This window comes from Salvelinus alpinus, chromosome 2, assembly GCF_045679555.1.
Source record: "Salvelinus alpinus chromosome 2, SLU_Salpinus.1, whole genome shotgun sequence".
NCBI classification, from domain to species: domain Eukaryota; kingdom Metazoa; phylum Chordata; class Actinopteri; order Salmoniformes; family Salmonidae; genus Salvelinus; species Salvelinus alpinus.
In genome coordinates, this window is record NC_092087.1 from 115504641 (window position 1) to 115524549 (window position 19909).

The 19909-nt window shown below is 47.8% G+C and overlaps 1 protein-coding gene across 1 annotated transcript in view; it reads left to right on the plus strand.

The window, feature by feature from the left end:
* Nucleotides 1-12279, plus strand: part of LOC139548478 (zinc finger protein ZFP2-like) — a 29700-nt gene extending 17421 nt beyond the window's left edge. Inside the window, exon 2 of the mRNA XM_071358182.1 lies at nucleotides 9543-12279. Within this exon, the coding sequence (XP_071214283.1) occupies nucleotides 9543-10693 (1151 nt within the window). The 3' untranslated portion in view covers nucleotides 10694-12279. The remainder of the gene's footprint in view (nucleotides 1-9542) is intronic.
* The last annotated feature ends 7630 nt before the right edge of the window (nucleotides 12280-19909 follow it).

Consider the following 19909-nt stretch of genomic DNA (forward strand, 5'->3'; position numbering starts at 1 on the left):
TCTATGGTCTATGGTCAGTCCACCCATAACTCGGTCTACGGTCAGTCCACCCATAACTCGGTCTACGGTCAGTCCACCCGTAACTCGGTCTACGGTCAGTCCACCCGTAACTCGGTCTACCGTCTATGGTCTATGGTCAGTCCACCCATAACTCGGTCTACGGTCAGTCCACCCATAACTCGGTCTCCGGTCAGTCCACCCATAACTCGGTCTATGGTCAGTCCACCCATAACTCGGTCTACGGTCAGTCCACCCATAACTGAGTCTATGGTCAGTCCACCCATAACTCGGTCTACGGTCAGTCCACCCATAACTCGGTCTACGGTCAGTCCACCCATAACTCGGTCTACGGTCAGTCCACCCATAACTCGGTCTACAGTCTACGGTCAGTCCACCCATAACTCGGTCTACGGTCTATGGTCAGTCCACCCATAACTCGGTCTATGGTCAGTCCACCCATAACTCGGTCTACGGTCAGTCCACCCGTAACTCGGTCTACGGTCTATGGTCTATGGTCAGTCCACCCATAACTTGGTCTACGGTCAGTCCACCCATAACTCGGTCTATGGTCAGTCCACCCATAACTCGGTCTACGGTCAGTCCACCCGTAACTCGGTCTACGGTCTATGGTCTATGGTCAGTCCACCCATAACTCGGTCTACGGTCAGTCCACCCATAACTCGGTCTATGGTCAGTCCACCCATAACTCGGTCTACGGTCAGTCCACCCATAACTCGGTCTACGGTCAGTCCACCCATAACTCGGTCTACGGTCAGTCCACCCATAACTGAGTCTATGGTCAGACCACCCATAACTCGGTCTATGGTCAGACCACCCATAACTCGGTCTACGGTCAGTCCACCCATAACTCGGTCTACGGTCAGTCCACCCATAACTCGGTCTACGGTCAGTCCACCCATAACTCGGTCTACAGTCTACGGTCAGTCCACCCATAACTCGGTCTACGGTCTATGGTCAGTCCACCCATAACTCGGTCTATGGTCAGTCCACCCATAACTCGGTCTACGGTCAGTCCACCCGTAACTCGGTCTACGGTCTATGGTCTATGGTCAGTCCACCCATAACTCGGTCTACGGTCAGTCCACCCATAACTCGGTCTATGGTCAGTCCACCCATAACTCGGTCTACGGTCAGTCCACCCATAACTCGGTCTACGGTCAGTCCACCCATAACTCGGTCTATGGTCAGTCCACCCATAACTCGGTCTACGGTCAGTCCACCCATAACTCGGTCTACGGTCAGTCCACCCGTAACTCGGTCTACGGTCTATGGTCTATGGTCAGTCCACCCATAACTCGGTCTACGGTCAGTCCACCCATAACTCGGTCTACGGTCAGTCCACCCATAACTCGGTCTACGGTCAGTCCACCCATAACTCGGTCTATGGTCAGTCCACCCATAACTCGGTCTACGGTCAGTCCACCCATAACTCGGTCTACGGTCAGTCCACCCATAACTCGGTCTATGGTCAGTCCACCCATAACTCGGTCTACGGTCAGTCCACCCATAACTCGGTCTACGGTCAGTCCACCCATAACTCGGTCTACGGTCAGTCCACCCATAACTCGGTCTACGGTCAGTCCACCCATAACTCGGTCTACGGTCAGTCCACCCATAACTCGGTCTACGGTCAGTCCACCCATAACTCGGTCTACGGTCAGTCAACCCATAACTCGGTCTACGGTCAGTCCACCCATAACTCGGTCTATGGTCTATGGTCAGTCCACCCATAACTCGGTCTACGGTCAGTCCACCCATAACTCGGTCTACGGTCAGTCCACCCATAACTCGGTCTACGGTCAGTCCACCCGTAACTCGGTCTACCGTCTATGGTCTATGGTCAGTCCACCCATAACTCGGTCTACGGTCAGTCCACCCATAACTCGGTCTACGGTCAGTCCACCCATAACTCGGTCTATGGTCAGTGCACCCATAACTCGGTCTACGGTCAGTCCACCCATAACTGAGTCTATGGTCAGTCCACCCATAACTCGGTCTACGGTCAGTCCACCCATAACTCGGTCTACGGTCAGTCCACCCATAACTCGGTCTACGGTCAGTCCACCCATAACTCGGTCTACAGTCTACGGTCAGTCCACCCATAACTCGGTCTACGGTCTATGGTCAGTCCACCCATAACTCGGTCTATGGTCAGTCCACCCATAACTCGGTCTACGGTCAGTCCACCCGTAACTCGGTCTACGGTCTATGGTCTATGGTCAGTCCACCCATAACTTGGTCTACAGTCTACGGTCAGTCCACCCATAACTCGGTCTACGGTCTATGGTCAGTCCACCCATAACTCGGTCTATGGTCAGTCCACCCATAACTCGGTCTACGGTCAGTCCACCCGTAACTCGGTCTACGGTCTATGGTCTATGGTCAGTCCACCCATAACTTGGTCTACGGTCAGTCCACCCATAACTCGGTCTATGGTCAGTCCACCCATAACTCGGTCTACGGTCAGTCCACCCATAACTCGGTCTATGGTCAGTCCACCCATAACTCGGTCTATGGTCAGTCCACCCATAACTCGGTCTACGGTCAGTCCACCCATAACTCGTTCTACGGTCAGTCCACCCATAACTCGGTCTACGGTCAGTCCACCCATAACTCGGTCTACGGTCAGTCAACCCATAACTCGGTCTACGGTCAGTCCACCCATAACTCGGTCTATGGTCTATGGTCAGTCCACCCATAACTCGGTCTACGGTCAGTCCACCCATAACTCGGTCTATGGTCTATGGTCAGTCCACCCATAACTCGGTCTACGGTCAGTCGACCCGTAACTCGGTCTATGGTCAGTCCACCCGTAACTCGGTCTATGGTCAGTCCACCCGTAACTCGGTCTACGGTCAGTCCACCCATAACTCGGTCTATGGTCAGTCCACCCATAACTCGGTCTATCGTCTATGGTCAGTCCGTCACCCATAACTCGGTCTATGGTCAGTCCTTGCACCCGTAACTCGGTCTATGAATTCGAGTTACATTTCACCACATGCCTCATCTAGGCAGAGTGCTGATTTTATGGCTTCAACCGCCTATCAGGGTTGTGTTCAGTACATGAAAACCTAATAGAACAGGAACCGGTGCTCTACTGAACATCCAGTCCAGAACAACTAGTACAGGCTAGAAAGGTTAAACTATCATTATGACATCATGGATGAATTCTAGAATGTACTATATATCCTAGAAACCTGGTTAAACTATCATTATGACATCATGGATGAATTCTAGAATATACTATATATCCTAGAAACCTGGTTAAACTATCATTATGACAACATGGATGAATTCTAGAATATACTATATATCCTAGAAACCTGGTTAAACTATCATTATGACAACATGGATGAATTCTAGAATATACTATATATCCTAGAAACCTGGTTAAACTATCATTATGACAACATGGATGAATTCTAGAATATACTATATATCCTAGAAACCTGGTTAAACTATCATTATGACATCATGGATGAATTCTAGAATATACTATATATCCTAGAAACCTGGTTAAACTATCATTATGACATCATGGATGAATTCTAGAATATACTATATATCCTAGAAACCTGGTTAAACTATCATTATGACAACATGGATGAATTCTAGAATATACTATATATCCTAGAAACCTGGTTAAACTATCATTATGACATCATGGATGAATTCTAGAATATTCTATATATCCTAGAAACCTGGTTAAACTATCATGACACCATGGATGAATTCTAGAATATACTATATATCCTAGAAACCTGGTTAAACTATCATTATGACATCATGGATGAATTCTAGAATATACTATATAGCCTAGAAACCTGGTTAAACTATCATTATGACATCATGGATGAATTCTAGAATATACTATATAGCCTAGACATCTGGTTAACCTATCATTATGACATCATGGATGAATTCTAGAATATACTATATAGCCTAGAAACCTGGTTAAACTATCATTATGACAACATGGATGAATTCTAGAATATACTATATATCCTAGAAACCTGGTTAAACTATCATTATGACATCATGGATGAATTCTAGAATATACTATATAGCCTAGAAACCTGGTTAAACTATCATTATGACATCATGGATGAATTCTAGAATATACTATATAGCCTAGAAACCTGGTTAAACTATCATTATGACATCATGGATGAATTCTAGAATATACTATATAGCCTAGAAACCTGGTTAAACTATCATTATGACATCATGGATGAATTCTAGAATATACTATATATCCTAGAAACCTGGTTAAACTATCACTATGACATCATGGATGAATTCTAGAATATACTATATATCCTAGAAACCTGGTTAAACTATCACTATGACATCATGGATGAATTCTAGAATATACTTTTTGTGAGTTCAGAACAACCAGTTCAGTACAGGTTGGGTTGTGTGTTCACAAAGCCCTGTCGCCATTTTTTTTAATTTATTTTAAATTTAACCTTTATTTAACCAGGTAGGCAAATTGAGAACACGTTCTCATTTACAATTGCGACCTGGCCAATTTAAATGTGTCACTCAATGCGGATGACTCAACACTACTAAACACGTCAGCTACTACAGCGATTTGAAATGACTCAACACTACTAAACACGTCAGCTACTACAGCGATTTGAAATGACTCAACACTACTGAACACGTCAGCTACTACAGCGATTTGAAATGACTCAACACTACTGAACACGTCAGCTACTACAGCGATTTGAAATGACTCAACACTACTGAACACGTCAGCTACTACAGCGATTTGAAATGACTCAACACTACTGAACACTTCAGCTACTACAGCGATTTGAAATGACTGCAACACTACTGAACACGTCAGCTACTACAGCGATTTGAAATGACTCAACACTACTGAACACGTCAGCTACTACAGCGATTTGAAATGACTCAACACTACTGAACACGTCAGCTACTACAGCGATTTGAAATGACTCAACACTACTGAACACGTCAGCTATTACAGCGATTTGAAATGACTCAACACTTAAGAGCTGCAGTTAGTTTCAGAGTGGGGGGCAAGGAATAAGTTAGCCCTAAATATTTCTAAAACTAAAAGCATTGTATTTGGGACAAAACACTCACTAAACCTGAACTAAATCTTGAAATAAATAATGTGGACATTGAGAAAGTTGAGTTGACTAAACTGCTTGGAGTAACCCTGGATTGTAAACTGTCATGGTCAAAACATATTGATACAACAGTAGCTAAGATGGGGAGAAGTCTGTCCCATAATAAAGCACTGCTCTGCCTTCTTAACAGCACTGTCAACAAGACAGGTTCTACAGGCCCTAGTCTCTACCTTCTTAACAACACTATCAACAAGGCAAGTCCTACAGGCCCTAGTTTCTACCTTCTTAACAACACTATCAACAAGGCAGGTCCTACAGGCCCTAGTTTCTACCTTCTTAACAGCACTATCAACAAGGCAGGTCCTACAGGCCCTAGTTTCTACCTTCTTAACAACACTATCAACAAGGCAGGTCCTACAGGCCCTAGTTTCTACCTTCTTAACAACACTATCAACAAGGCAGGTCCTACAGGCCCTAGTCTCTACCTTCTTAACAACACTATCAACAAGGCAAGTCCTACAGGCCCTAGTCTCTACCTTCTTAACAACACTATCAACAAGGCAGGTCCTACAGGCCCTAGTTTCTACCTTCTTAACAACACTATCAACAAGGCAGGTCCTACAGGCCCTAGTTTCTACCTTCTTAACAACACTGTCAACAAGGCAGGTCCTACAGGCCCTAGTTTCTACCTTCTTAACAACACTATCAACAAGGCAGGTCCTACATGCCATAGTCTCTACCTTCTTAACAACACTATCAACAAGGCAGGTCCTACATGCCCTAGTCTCTACCTTCTTAACAACACTATCAACAAGGCAGGTCCTACAGGCCCTAGTTTCTACCTTCTTAACAACACTATCAACAAGGCAGGTCCTACAGGCCCTAGTTTCTACCTTCTTAACAACACTGTCAACAAGGCAGGTCCTACAGGCTCTAGTTTCTACCTTCTTAACAACACTATCAACAAGGCAGGTCATACAGGCCCTAGTCTCTACCTTCTTAACAACACTATCAACAAGGCAGGTCCTACAGGCCCTAGTTTCTACCTTCTTAACAACACTATCAACAAGGCAGGTCCTACAGGCCCTAGTTTCTACCTTCTTAACAACACTGTCAACAAGGCAGGTCCTACAGGCCCTAGTTTCTACCTTCTTAACAACACTATCAACAAGGCAGGTCCTACAGGCCCTAGTTTTGTCACACCTGGACTACTGTTCAGTCGTGTGGTCAGGTGCCACAAAGAGGGACTTAGGAAAATTGCAATTGGCTCAGAACAGGGCAGCACGGCTGGCCCTTGGATGTACACAGAGAGCTAATATTAATGTCGATCTCTCCTGGCTCAAAGTGGAGGAGAGATTGACTTCATCACTGCTTGTATTTGTGAGAGGTATTGACATGTTGAATGCACCGAGCTGTCTGTTTAAACTACTAGCACACAGCTCAGACACCCATTCATACCCCACAAGACATGCCACCAGAGGTCTGTTTAAACTACTAGCACACAGCTCGGACACCCATACATACCCCACAAGACATGCCACCAGAGGTCTGTTTAAACTACTAACACACAGCTCGGACACCCATACATACCCCACAAGACATGCCACCAGAGGTCTGTTTAAACTACTAGCATACAGCTCAGACACCCATACATACCCCACAAGACATGCCACCAGAGGTCACTTCACAGTCCCCAAGTCCAGAACAGACTATGGGAGGTGCACAGTACTACATAGAGCCATGACTACATGGAACTCTATTCCACATCAGGTAACTGATGCAGCAGAAGAATCAGATTTTAAAAGCAGGTAAAAAAACACCTTATGGAACAGCGGGGACTGTGAAGAGACACACAGGTACAAACATAGACATGTATACAAACACACCGTAGCACTATACACACATGTACACATGGATTTTGTGTTAGATAAGTGGTAGTAGAGTAGAGGCCTGAGGGCACATACCTAATATGTTATGAATGTATTGTAATGTTTTTAAAATGTATAATTAATTAATTTTTGCTGGACACCAGGAAGAGTAGCTGCTGCCTTGGCAGGAACTAATGGGGATCCATAATAAACCCCAGGAAGAGTAGCTGCTGCCTTGACAGGAACTAATGGGGATCCATAATAAACCCCAGGAAGAGTAGCTGCTGCCTTGACAGGAACTAATGGGGATCCATAATAAACCCCAGGAAGAGTATCTGCTGCCTTGGCAGGAACTAATGGGGATCCATAATAAACCCCAGGAAGAGTAGCTGCTGCCTTGGCAGGAACTAATGGGGATCCATAATAAACCCCAGGAAGAGTAGCTGCTGCCTTGGCAGGAACTAATGGGGATCCATAATAAACCCCAGGAAGAGTAGCTGCTGCCTTGACAGGAACTAATGGGGATCCATAATAAACCCCAGGAAGAGTAGCTGCTGCCTTGGCAGGAACTAATGAGGATCCATAATAAACCCCAGGAAGAGTAGCTGCTGCCTTGACAGGAACTAATGGGGATCCATAATAAACCCCAGGAAGAGTAGCTGCTGCCTTGGCAGGAACTAATGGGGATCCATAATAAACCCCAGGAAGAGTAGCTGCTGCCTTGGCAGGAACTAATGGGGCACCATAATAAACCCCAGGAAGAGTAGCTGCTGCCTTGGCAGGAACTAATGAGGATCCATAATAAACCCCAGGAAGAGTAGCTGCTGCCTTGACAGGAACTAATGGGGATCCATAATAAACCCCAGGAAGAGTAGCTGCTGCCTTGGCAGGAACTAATGAGGATCCATAATAAACCCCAGGAAGAGTAGCTGCTGGCTTGGCAGGAACTAATGGGGATCCATAATAAACCCTAAAGACCCATTTATATAATTAAGTCCGAAAATGGACCCTTCCTGGATCACCCCTTTTAAAGGGGCGTTCTACAGATTAAATGACTGGACCCTTCCTGGATCACCCCTTTAAAGGACCCTTCCTGGATCACCCCTTTAAAGGGGCGTTCTATAGATTAAATGACTGGACCCTTCCTGGATCACCTCTTTAAAGGGGCGTTCTACAGATTAAATGACTGGACCCTTCCTGGATCACCTCTTTAAAGGGGCGTTCTATAGATTAAATGAATGGACCCTTCCTGGACCACCCCTTTAAAGGGGCGTTCTACAGATTAAATGACTGGACCCTTCCTGGATCACCTCTTTTAAAGGGGCGTTCTACAGATTAAATGACTGGACCCTTCCTGGATCACCCCTTTAAAGGGGCGTTCTACAGATTAAATGACTGGACCCTTCCTGGATCACCCCTTTAAAGGGGCGTTCTACAGATTAAATGGATGGACCCTTCCTGGATCACCCCTTTAAAGGGGCGTTCTATAGATTAAATGACTGGACCCTTCCTGGATCACCTCTTTAAAGGGGCGTTCTATAGATTAAATGAATGGACCCTTCCTGGATCACCCCTTTAAAGGGGAGTTCTACAGATTAAATGGATGGACCCTTCCTGGATCACCCCTTTAAAGGGGCGTTCTACAGATTAAATGGATGGACCCTTCCTGGATCACCTCTTTAAAGGGGCGTTCTATAGATTAAATGACTGGACCCTTCCTGGATCACCCCTTTAAAGGGGCGTTCTACAGATTAAATGACTGGACCCTTCCTGGATCACCCCTTTAAAGGGGCGTTCTACAGATTAAAAAGGATGGACCCTTCCTGGATCACCTCTTTAAAGGGGCGTTCTATAGATTAAATGACTGGACCCTTCCTGGATCACCTCTTTAAAGGGGCGTTCTATAGATTAAATGAATGGACCCTTCCTGGATCACCTCTTTAAAGGGGCGTTCTATAGATTAAATGACTGGACCCTTCCTGGATCACCTCTTTAAAGGGGCGTTCTATAGATTAAATGAATGGACCCTTCCTGGATCACCCCTTTTTAAATATGATTTGACTTTTAAAGGGGCGTTCTACAGATTTGACTGGTCAAAGTTCAGAAGGTCATGAAGTCTGTATTATTGATAGACTAATTGATCCATATTTCCTCTGTTTTTATTTGCTGTCGTTTTATTTGCTTTTGTGTTTTAGCTGATAATCAGTAAAGCTGATAATAAAAGAATACCAATAATAACAGACTACAGAGAGAAGCTGACCTCAGAGATGCAACTCTGGTTAATAATAATATTGGTGACCTCCGTTGTCTGGATCAACTCTGGTGACCTCTGGATCACTGCTGAAGGTTTCAACAACTGTAATAACTTTATTGTAAGACTTAAGTCATAGACATAATATATAATAATATAGATAATATAAATATAGTCATTACTACTGTGAAAAATGAAGACAAAATATGACTATTGTTCTTCACTTGACCATCTTATTGTTAGAAGACAATTGTCAAAAAAAGTCACTACATTGACTGTCTTACTTTGTTGTTCACACAGGAGAGAGACGTGACTGTCCCGGATCCTCTGGGGAGGCTCAACGACATCATGATGCTGACGAGGCAGAGAAGAGTCTCTCCAGAGCAGAACACCTCAAGAAACCCCAGCGGAGGCCCACAGGGAAGAAACCTCACCGCTGCTCTGACTGTGGGAAGAGTTTCACCTCTTCAACAGAACTTAAAATACACCACAGAATCCATACAGGAGAGAAACCTTATAGCTGCACTGACTGTTTGAAGAGATTTTCTCAACTAGGGAACCTGACAAAACACCAGTTGACACACACAGGAGAGAAGCCTTACCACTGCTCTGACTGTGAGAGGATCTTTTCAACATCACAGCGTTTAAACCTGCACCAGCGAACGCACACTGGAGAGAAGCCTTACCACTGCTCAGACTGTGGGAAAAGCTTAACCTCCTCAAGTGAACTTATTATACACCAGAGAACACATACAGGAGAGAGGCCTTATGGCTGTGATCAATGCGGGAAACGATTCACTCAGTCATCAAACCTGACTGTACACAAGAGAATACACACTGGAGAGAAACCTTATCGCTGCTCCAACTGTGGAATGAGCTTTACTACCTCAAGCTATCTGATAACACACCAGAGAACACACACAGGAGAGAAGCCTTATAGCTGTGATCAATGTGGGAAGAGTTTTACTCAGCCAAGTCACCTGATTGTACACCAGAGAATACACACAGGAGAGAAACCTTACCACTGCTCTGACTGTGGGAAGGGTTTTGTTAGATCATCACATTTAAAATCTCACCAGAGAACACACACAGGAGAGAAACCTCACCACTGCGCTGAATGTGGGAAGAGTTTTGCTTTATTAGACATACTAATAGTACATCAGAGAACCCACACTGGTGAAAAGCCTTACCACTGCTCAGACTGTGGTAAGAGATGTACTACCTCAAGTAACCTGATATCACACAAGAGAACCCACACTGGAGAGAAACCTTACCACTGCTCTGACTGTGGGACGAGTTGTTCTACCTCAAGCAACCTGGCAGTACACCAGAGAACACACACTGGAGAAAAGCCTTATAGCTGTGATCAGTGTGACAAGAGATACTCTCATTCAAGTTCTCTGATTAAACATCAGAAAATACACTCAGGAGATCCACAGAGTGTGGAATGATCTCCAACACCAGACCTGGGTAGTAGAACACAGAGTGTGGAATGATCTCCAACACCAGACCTGGGTAGTAGAACACAGAGTGTGGAATGACCTCCAACACCAGACCTGGGTAGTAGAAAACAGAGTGTGGAATGATCTCCAACACCAGACCTGGGTAGTAGAACACAGAGTGTGGAATGACCTCCAACACCAGACCTGGGTAGTAGAAAACAGAGTGTGGAATGATCTCCACCAGACCTGGGTAGTAGAACACAGAGTGTAGAATGATCTCCAACACCAGACCTGGGTAGTAGAACACAGAGTGTAGAATGATCTCCAACACCAGACCTGGGTAGTAGAACACAGAAGCCATCGGGCCTCCATCTTGGTAAAAACATATTTAGGAAGCTTTGGAAATTGATTTATTAATGTTAATTAATTAAAACACGTTTATTCTATTATACACCTTAATACTTTATATTTTCACATTATATTTTAACATAACAAAGAAAAAAATAAGCAAAAACGTTTGGTGTTCACCAAAAGGCATGTGGGAGAATCCCCAAACATATGGAAGAAGGTACTCTGGTCAGATGAGATTAAAATTGAGCTTATTGGCCATCAAGGAAAACGCTATGTCTGGCGCAAACCCAACACCTCTCATCACCCCGAGAACACCATCCCCACAGTGAAGCATGGTGGTGGCAGCATCATGCTGTGGGGATGTTTTTCATCGGCAGGGACTGGGAAACTAGTCAGAATTGAAGGAATGATGGATGGCGCAAAATACAGGGTAATTCTTGAGGGAAACCTGTTTGTCTTCCAGAGATTTGAGACTGACGGAGGTTCACCTTCCAGCAGGACAATGACCCTAAGCATACTGCTAAAGCAACACTTGAGTGGTTTAAGGGGAAACATTTAAATGTCTTGGAATGGCCTAGTCAAATCCCAGACCTCAATCCACTTGAGAATCTGTGGTATGACTTAAAGATTGCTGTACACCAGCGGAACCCATCCAACTTGAAGGAGCTGGAGCAGTTTTGCCTTGAAGAATGGGCAAAAATCCCAGTGGCTAGATGTGCCAAGCTTATAGAGACATACCCCAAGAGACTTGCGGCTGTCATTTCTATAAAATGTGGCTCTACAAAGTATTTACTTTTCTGGGGATGAATAGTTATGCACGCTCAAGTTTCTGTTTTTTTTTGTCTTATTTCTTGTTTCACAATAAAAAAATATTTTTCATCTTCAAAGTGTTAGGCATGTTGTGTAAATCAAGTGATACAAACCCCCCCAAAAATGTATTTTAATTACAGGTTATAAGGCAACAAAATAGGAAAAATGCCAAAGGGGTTGAATACTTTCCACTGTAACATGAGACTGAGGACCAAATGTTTATGTATTAAACCCTGGATACCGTGATGTCCTCAGAGGAATGAATGGTATTCAACAGTAGTACAGTTAAATGTTTATGTATTAAACCCTGGATACCGTGACATCAAGCCACTGTAGCTTGTATCTTATTTCATGATTTCAACTGAATAATGTTGAATGTTTTTATCAATGTTTATTTTGTTTTTCGTCAATAAACTGATTGATTTATAGATTAATGATTATTTTTTTGTGAAATCGACCTCACGTCTTGTTGGGGGGGAATATATAATTGTGTTTTTAACAGGTCTCATTGATTGACCTTTTCTGTCTCTGTTGACTGGTAAAACACCTCTTTTCCACGTTCAGAGAGGGTGGATCTACTCGCTGTGAGTAATTGCTCTGGAAAGAGCATCTGCTAAATGACTTCATAATGGGGGAGAAACAGGACGAGGTTAGATTGAGGACTATATGGTAAATGGGGGAGATGAGAAACAGGAAGAGGTTAGATTGAGGACTATGTGGTAAATGGGGGAGGGGAGAAACAGGGAGAGGTTAGATTGAGGACTAGATGGTAAATGGGGGAGGGGAGAAACAGGAAGAGGTTAGATTGAGGACTAGATGGTAAATGGGGGAGATGAGAAACAGGAAGAGGTTAGATTGAGGACTAGATGGTAAATGGGGGAGGGGAGAAACAGGAAGAGGTTAGATTGAGGACTAGATGGTAAATGGGGGAGATGAGAAACAGGAGAGGTTAGATTGAGGACTAGATGGTAAATGGGGGAGATCAGAAACAGGAAGAGATAAGATTGAGGACTATATGGTAAATGGGGGAGGGGAGAAACAGGAAGAGGTTAGATTGAGGACTAGATGGTAAATGGGGGAGATTAGAAACAGGAAGAGGTTAGATTGAGGACTAGATGGTAAATGGGGGAGGGGAGAAACAGGAAGAGGTTAGATTGAGGGCTTTATGGTAAATGGGGGAGATGAGAAACAGGGAGAGGTTAGATTGAGGACTAGATGGTAAATGGGGGAGATGAGAAACAGGAAGAGGTTAGATTGAGGACTAGATGGTAAATGGGGGAGGGGAGAAACAGGAAGAGGTTAGATTGAGGACTAGATGGTAAATGGGGGAGATTAGAAACAGGAAGAGGTTAGATTGAGGACTAGATGGTAAATGGGGGAGATTAGAAACAGGAAGAGGTTAGATTGAGGACTAGATGGTAAATGGGGGAGGTCAGAAACAGGAAGAGGTTAGATTGAGGACTAGATGGTAAATGGGGGAGATGAGAAACAGGAAGAGGTTAGATTGAGGACTATATGGTAAATGGGGGAGGGGAGAAACAGGAAGAGGTTAGATTGAGGACTAGATGGTAAATGGGGGAGGGGAGAAACAGGAAGAGGTTAGATTGAGGACTAGATGGTAAATGGGGGAGATTAGAAACAGGAAGAGGTTAGATTGAGGACTAGATGGTAAATGGGGGAGATTAGAAACAGGAAGAGGTTAGATTGAGGACTAGATGGTAAATGGGGGAGATGAGAAACAGGAAGAGGTTAGATTGAGGACTAGATGGTAAATGGGGGAGATCAGAAACAGGAAGAGGTTAGATTGAGGACTAGATGGTAAATGGGGGAGGGGAGATGAGAAACAGGGAGAGGTTAGATTGAGGACTATGTGGTAAATGGGGGAGGGGAGAAACAGGGAGAGGTTAGATTGAGGACTAGATGGTAAATGGGGGAGGGAAGAAACAGGGAGAGGTTAGATTGAGGACTAGATGGTAAATGGGGGAGGGGAGAAACTGGAAGAGGTTAGATTGAGGACTAGATGGTAAATGGTGGAGATCAGAAACAGGAAGAGGTTAGATTGAGGACTAGATGGTAAATGGGGGAGGGGAGAAACAGGAAGAGGTTAGATTGAGGACTAGATGGTAAATGGGGGAGAAACAGGAAGAGGTTAGATTGATGACTAGATGGTAAATGGGGGAGAAACAGAAAAAGGTTAGATTGAGGACTAGATGGTAAATGGGGGAGATCAGAAACAGGAAGAAGTTAGATTGAGGACTAGATGGTAAATGGGGGAGGGGAGAAACAGGAAGAGGTTAGATTGAGGACTAGATGGTAAATGGGGGAGGGGAGAAACAGGAAGAGGTTAGATTGAGGACTAGATGGTAAATGGGGGAGATTAGAAACAGGAAGAGGTTAGATTGAGGACTAGATGGTAAATGGGGGAGATTAGAAACAGGAAGAGGTTAGATTGAGGACTAGATGGTAAATGGGGGAGGTCAGAAACAGGAAGAGGTTAGATTGAGGACTAGATGGTAAATGGGGGAGATGAGAAACAGGAAGAGGTTAGATTGAGGACTATATGGTAAATGGGGGAGGGGAGAAACAGGAAGAGGTTAGATTGAGGACTAGATGGTAAATGGGGGAGGGGAGAAACAGGAAGAGGTTAGATTGAGGACTAGATGGTAAATGGGGGAGATTAGAAACAGGAAGAGGTTAGATTGAGGACTAGATGGTAAATGGGGGAGATCAGAAACAGGAAGAGGTTAGATTGAGGACTAGATGGTAAATGGGGGAGATGAGAAACAGGAAGAGGTTAGATTGAGGACTAGATGGTAAATGGGGGAGATCAGAAACAGGAAGAGGTTAGATTGAGGACTAGATGGTAAATGGGGGAGGGGAGATGAGAAACAGGGAGAGGTTAGATTGAGGACTATGTGGTAAATGGGGGAGGGGAGAAACAGGGAGAGGTTAGATTGAGGACTAGATGGTAAATGGGGGAGGGAAGAAACAGGGAGAGGTTAGATTGAGGACTAGATGGTAAATGGGGGAGGGGAGAAACTGGAAGAGGTTAGATTGAGGACTAGATGGTAAATGGTGGAGATCAGAAACAGGAAGAGGTTAGATTGAGGACTAGATGGTAAATGGGGGAGGGGAGAAACAGGAAGAGGTTAGATTGAGGACTAGATGGTAAATGGGGGAGAAACAGGAAGAGGTTAGATTGATGACTAGATGGTAAATGGGGGAGAAACAGGAAGAGGTTAGATTGAGGACTAGATGGTAAATGGGGGAGATCAGAAACAGGAAGAAGTTAGATTGAGGACTAGATGGTAAATGGGGGAGGGGAGAAACAGGAAGAGGTTAGATTGAGGACTAGATGGTAAATGGGGGAGATTAGAAACAGGAAGAGGTTAGATTGAGGACTATATGGTAAATGGGGGAGGGGAGAAACAGGAAGAGGTTAGATTGAGGACTAGATGGTAAATGGGGGAGGGGAGAAACAGGAAGAGGTTAGATTGAGGACTATATGGTAAATGGGGGAGAAACAGGAAGAGGTTAGATTGAGGACTAGATGGTAAATGGGGGAGGGGTTGGTCAGGGTGGTTGTCATGGAGGATGGTCAGGGTGGATGGGTCAGGGTGGTTGGTCATGGTGGTTGGTCATGGTGGATATGTAGGGTGGATGGTCAGGGTGGTTGGTCAGGGTGGTTGGTCATGGTGGTTGGTCAGGGTGGATGGTCAGGGTGGTTGGTCATGGTGGTTGGTCATGTAGGGTGGATGGTCAGGGTGGTTGGTCATGGTGGTTGGTCAGGGTGGTTGGTCAGGGTGGTTGGTCAGGGTGGATGGTCAGGGTGGATGGTCAGGGTGGTTGGTCAGGGTGGATGGGTAGGGTGGATGGTCAGGGTGGTTGGTCATGGTGGATATGTAGGGTGGATGGTCAGGGTGGTTGGTCAGGGTGGATGGGTAGGGTGGATGGTCAGGGTGGTTGGTCATGGTGGATATGTAGGGTGGATGGTCAGGGTGGTTGGTAAGGGTGGTTGGTCAGGGTGGTTGGTCAGGGTGGATGGTCAGGGTGGTTGGTCAGGGTGGTTGGTCAGGGTGGATGGTCAGGGTGGATGGTAAGGGTGGTTGGTCAGGGTGGTTGGTCAGGGTGGATGGTCAGGGTGGTTGGTCATGGTGGTTGGTCAGGGTGGTTGTCATGGAGGATGGTCAGGGTGGATGGTCAGGGTGGTTGGTCAGGGTGGATGGGTCAGGGTGGATGGGTAGGGTGGATGGCCAGGGTGGTTGGGTAGGGTGGTTGGTCAGGGTGGTTGTCATGGAGGATGGTCAGGGTGGATGGTCAGGGTGGTTGGTCAGGGTGGTTGGTCATGGTGGTTGTTCAGGGTAGTTGGTCATGGTGGTTGGTCAGGGTGGTTGGTCATGGTGGTTGGTCAGGGTAGTTGGTCATGGTGGTTGGTCAGGGTAGTTGGTCATGGTGGTTGGTCAGGGTAGTTGGTCATGGTGGTTGTTCAGGGTAGTTGGTCATGGTGGTTGGTCAGGGTGGTTGGTCATGGTGGTTGGTCAGGGTGGTTGGTCATGGTGGATGGGTCAGGGTGGTTGGTCAGGGTGGATGGTCAGGGTGGTTGGTCAGGGTGGATGGTCAGGGTGGATGGGTCAGGGTGGTTGGTCAGGGTGGATGGTCAGGGTGGTTGGTCAGGGTGGATGGTCAGGGTGGTTGGTCAGGGTGGTTGGTCAGGGTGGATGGTCAGGGTGGTTGGTCAGGGTGGATGGTCAGGGTGGTTGGTCAGGGTGGTGGGTCAGGGTGGATGGTCAGGGTGGTTGGTCAGGGTGGATGGTCAGGGTGGTTGGTCAGGGTGGTTGGTCAGGGTGGTTGGTCATGGTGGATGGGTCAGGGTGGTTGGTCAGGGTGGATGGTCAGGGTGGTTGGTCAGGGTGGATGGTCAGGGTGGTTGGTCAGGGTGGTTGGTCAGGGTGGTTGGTCAGGGTGGTTGGTCATGGTGGATGGGTCAGGGTGGTTGGTCCCTAATTTTGTCCCTACTCTCTGTTTAGGGACAAATAATAACCAAATGTCCTTTTTTGGTTAATTCTTTCTAATGTGTCAAATAGTTATATTTTTTTGCTTTCTCATAATTTGGTTGGGTCTAAAAGTGCTGCTATCCTGGGGCTTTGTGGAGTCTGTTTGTGTTTGTGAACTGAGCCCCAGAACCAGGACTCTTCTCCAGGTTCAACCACCATGACCAACTACCCTGACCAACCACCATGACCAACCACCCTGACCAACCACCATGACCAACTACCCTGAACAACCACCATGACCAACCACCCTGACCAACCACCATGACCAACTACCCTGACCAACCACCATGACCAACTACCCTGACCAACCACCATGACCAACCACCCTGACCAACCACCATGACCAACTACCCTGAACAACCACCATGACCAACCACCCTGACCAACCACCCTGACCATCCACCCTACCCAACCACCCTGACCATCCACCCTACCCATCCACCCTGACCCATCCACCCTGACCAACCACCCTGACCATCCACCCTGACCATCCTCCATGACAACCACCCTGACCAACCACCCTACCCAACCACCCTGGCCATCCACCCTACCCATCCACCCTGACCCATCCACCCTGACCAACCACCCTGACCAACCACCCTGACCAACCACCCTGACCATCCACCCTGACCAACCACCCTGACCATCCACCCTGACCAACCACCCTGACCAACCACCCTGACCAACCACCCTGACCATCCACCCTGACCATCCACCCTGACCATCCACCCTGACCAACCACCCTGACCAACCACCCTGACCAACCACCCTGACCAACCACCCTGACCAACCACCCTGACCAACCACCCTGACCATCCACCCTGACCAACCACCCTGACCAACCACCCTGACCATCCACCCTGACCAACCACCCTGACCATCCACCCTGACCAACCACCCTGACCAACCACCCTGACCAACCACCCTGACCAACCACCCTGACCAACCACCCTGACCAACCACCCTGACCACCCACCCTGACCAACCACCCTGACCAACCACCCTGACCAACCACCCTGACCAACCACCCTGACCAACCACCCTGACCAACCACCCTGACCATCCACCCTGACCAACCACCCTGACCAACCACCCTGACCATCCACCCTGACCAACCACCATGACCAACCACCCTGACCAACCACCCTGACCATCCACCCTGACCAACCACCCTGACCAACCACCCTGACCATCCACCCTGACCAACCACCCTGACCATCCACCCTGACCAACCACCCTGACCAACCACCCTGACCAACCACCATGACCAACCACCCTGACCATCCACCCTGACCAACCACCATGACCAACCACCCTGACCAACCACCCTGACCAACCACCCTGACCAACCACCCTGACCATCCACCCTGACCAACCACCCTGACCAACAACCCTGACCAACCACCCTGACCATCCACCCTGACCAACCACCCTGACCAACCACCCTGACCAACCACCCTGACCATCCACCCTGACCAACCACCCTGACCATCCACCCTGACCAACCACCCTGACCATCCACCCTGACCAACCACCCTGACCAACCACCCTGACCAACCACCCTGACCATCCACCCTGACCAACCACCCTGACCAACCACCCTGACCATCCACCCTGACCAACCACCCTGACCAACCACCCTGACCAACCACCCTGACCAACCACCCTGACCAACCACCCTGACCATCCACCCTGACCAACCACCCTGACCAACCACCCTGACCATCCACCCTGACCAACCACCCTGACCCATCCACCCTGACCAACCACCCTGACCATCCACCCTGACCAACCACCCTGACCCATCCACCCTGACCAACCACCCTGACCATCCACCCTGACCCATCCACCCTGACCCATCCACCCTGACCAACCACCCTGACCATCCACCCTGACCAACCACCCTGACCAACCACCCTGACCATCCACCCTGACCATCCACCCTGACCATCCACCCTGACCATCCACCCTGACCATCCACCCTGACCAACCACCCTGACCATCCACCCTGACCAACCACCCTGACCAACCACCCTGACCATCCACCCTGACCATCCACCCTGACCAACCACCCTGACCAACCACCCTGACCAACCACCCTGACCATCCACCCTGACCATCCACCCTGACCATCCACCCTGACCATCCACCCTGACCAACCACCCTGACCCATCCACTCTGACCAACCACCCTGACCATCCACCCTGACCAACCACCCTGACCATCCACCCTGACCATCCACCCTGACCATCCACCCTGACCATCCACCCTACCCAACCACCCTGACCCATCCACCCTGACCAACCACCCTGACCAACCACCCTGACCAACCACCCTGACCAACCACCCTGACCAACCACCCTGACCCATCCACCCTGACCAACCACCCTGACCATCCACCCTGACCATCCACCCTGACCATCCACCCTGACCATCCACCCTACCCATCCACCCAACCCAAACAACCTGACCCAACCACCCTGACCAACCACCCTGACCAACCACCCTGACCAACCACCCTGACCAACCACCCTGACCCATCCACCCTGACCAACCACCCTGACCATCCACCCTGACCATCCACCCTGACCATCCACCCTACCCATCCACCCTACCCATCCACCCTGACCATCCACCCTGACCATCCACCCTACCCATCCACCCTACCCAACCACCCTGACCCATCCACCCTGACCAACCACCCTGACCAACCACCCTGACCAACCACCCTGACCAACCACCCTGACCAACCACCCTGACCAACCACCCTGACCCATCCACCCTGACCAACCACCCTGACCATCCACCCTGACCATCCACCCTGACCATCCACCCTAACCATCCACCCTACCCAACCACCCTGACCCAACCACCCTGACCCATCCACCCTGACCAACCACCCTGACCCATCCACCCTGACCAACCACCCTGACCATCCACCCTGACCAACCACCCTGACCAAAATTAAGGAAATGTAAGGACCTTAAGGAAACCCTTGACTATGTGCACA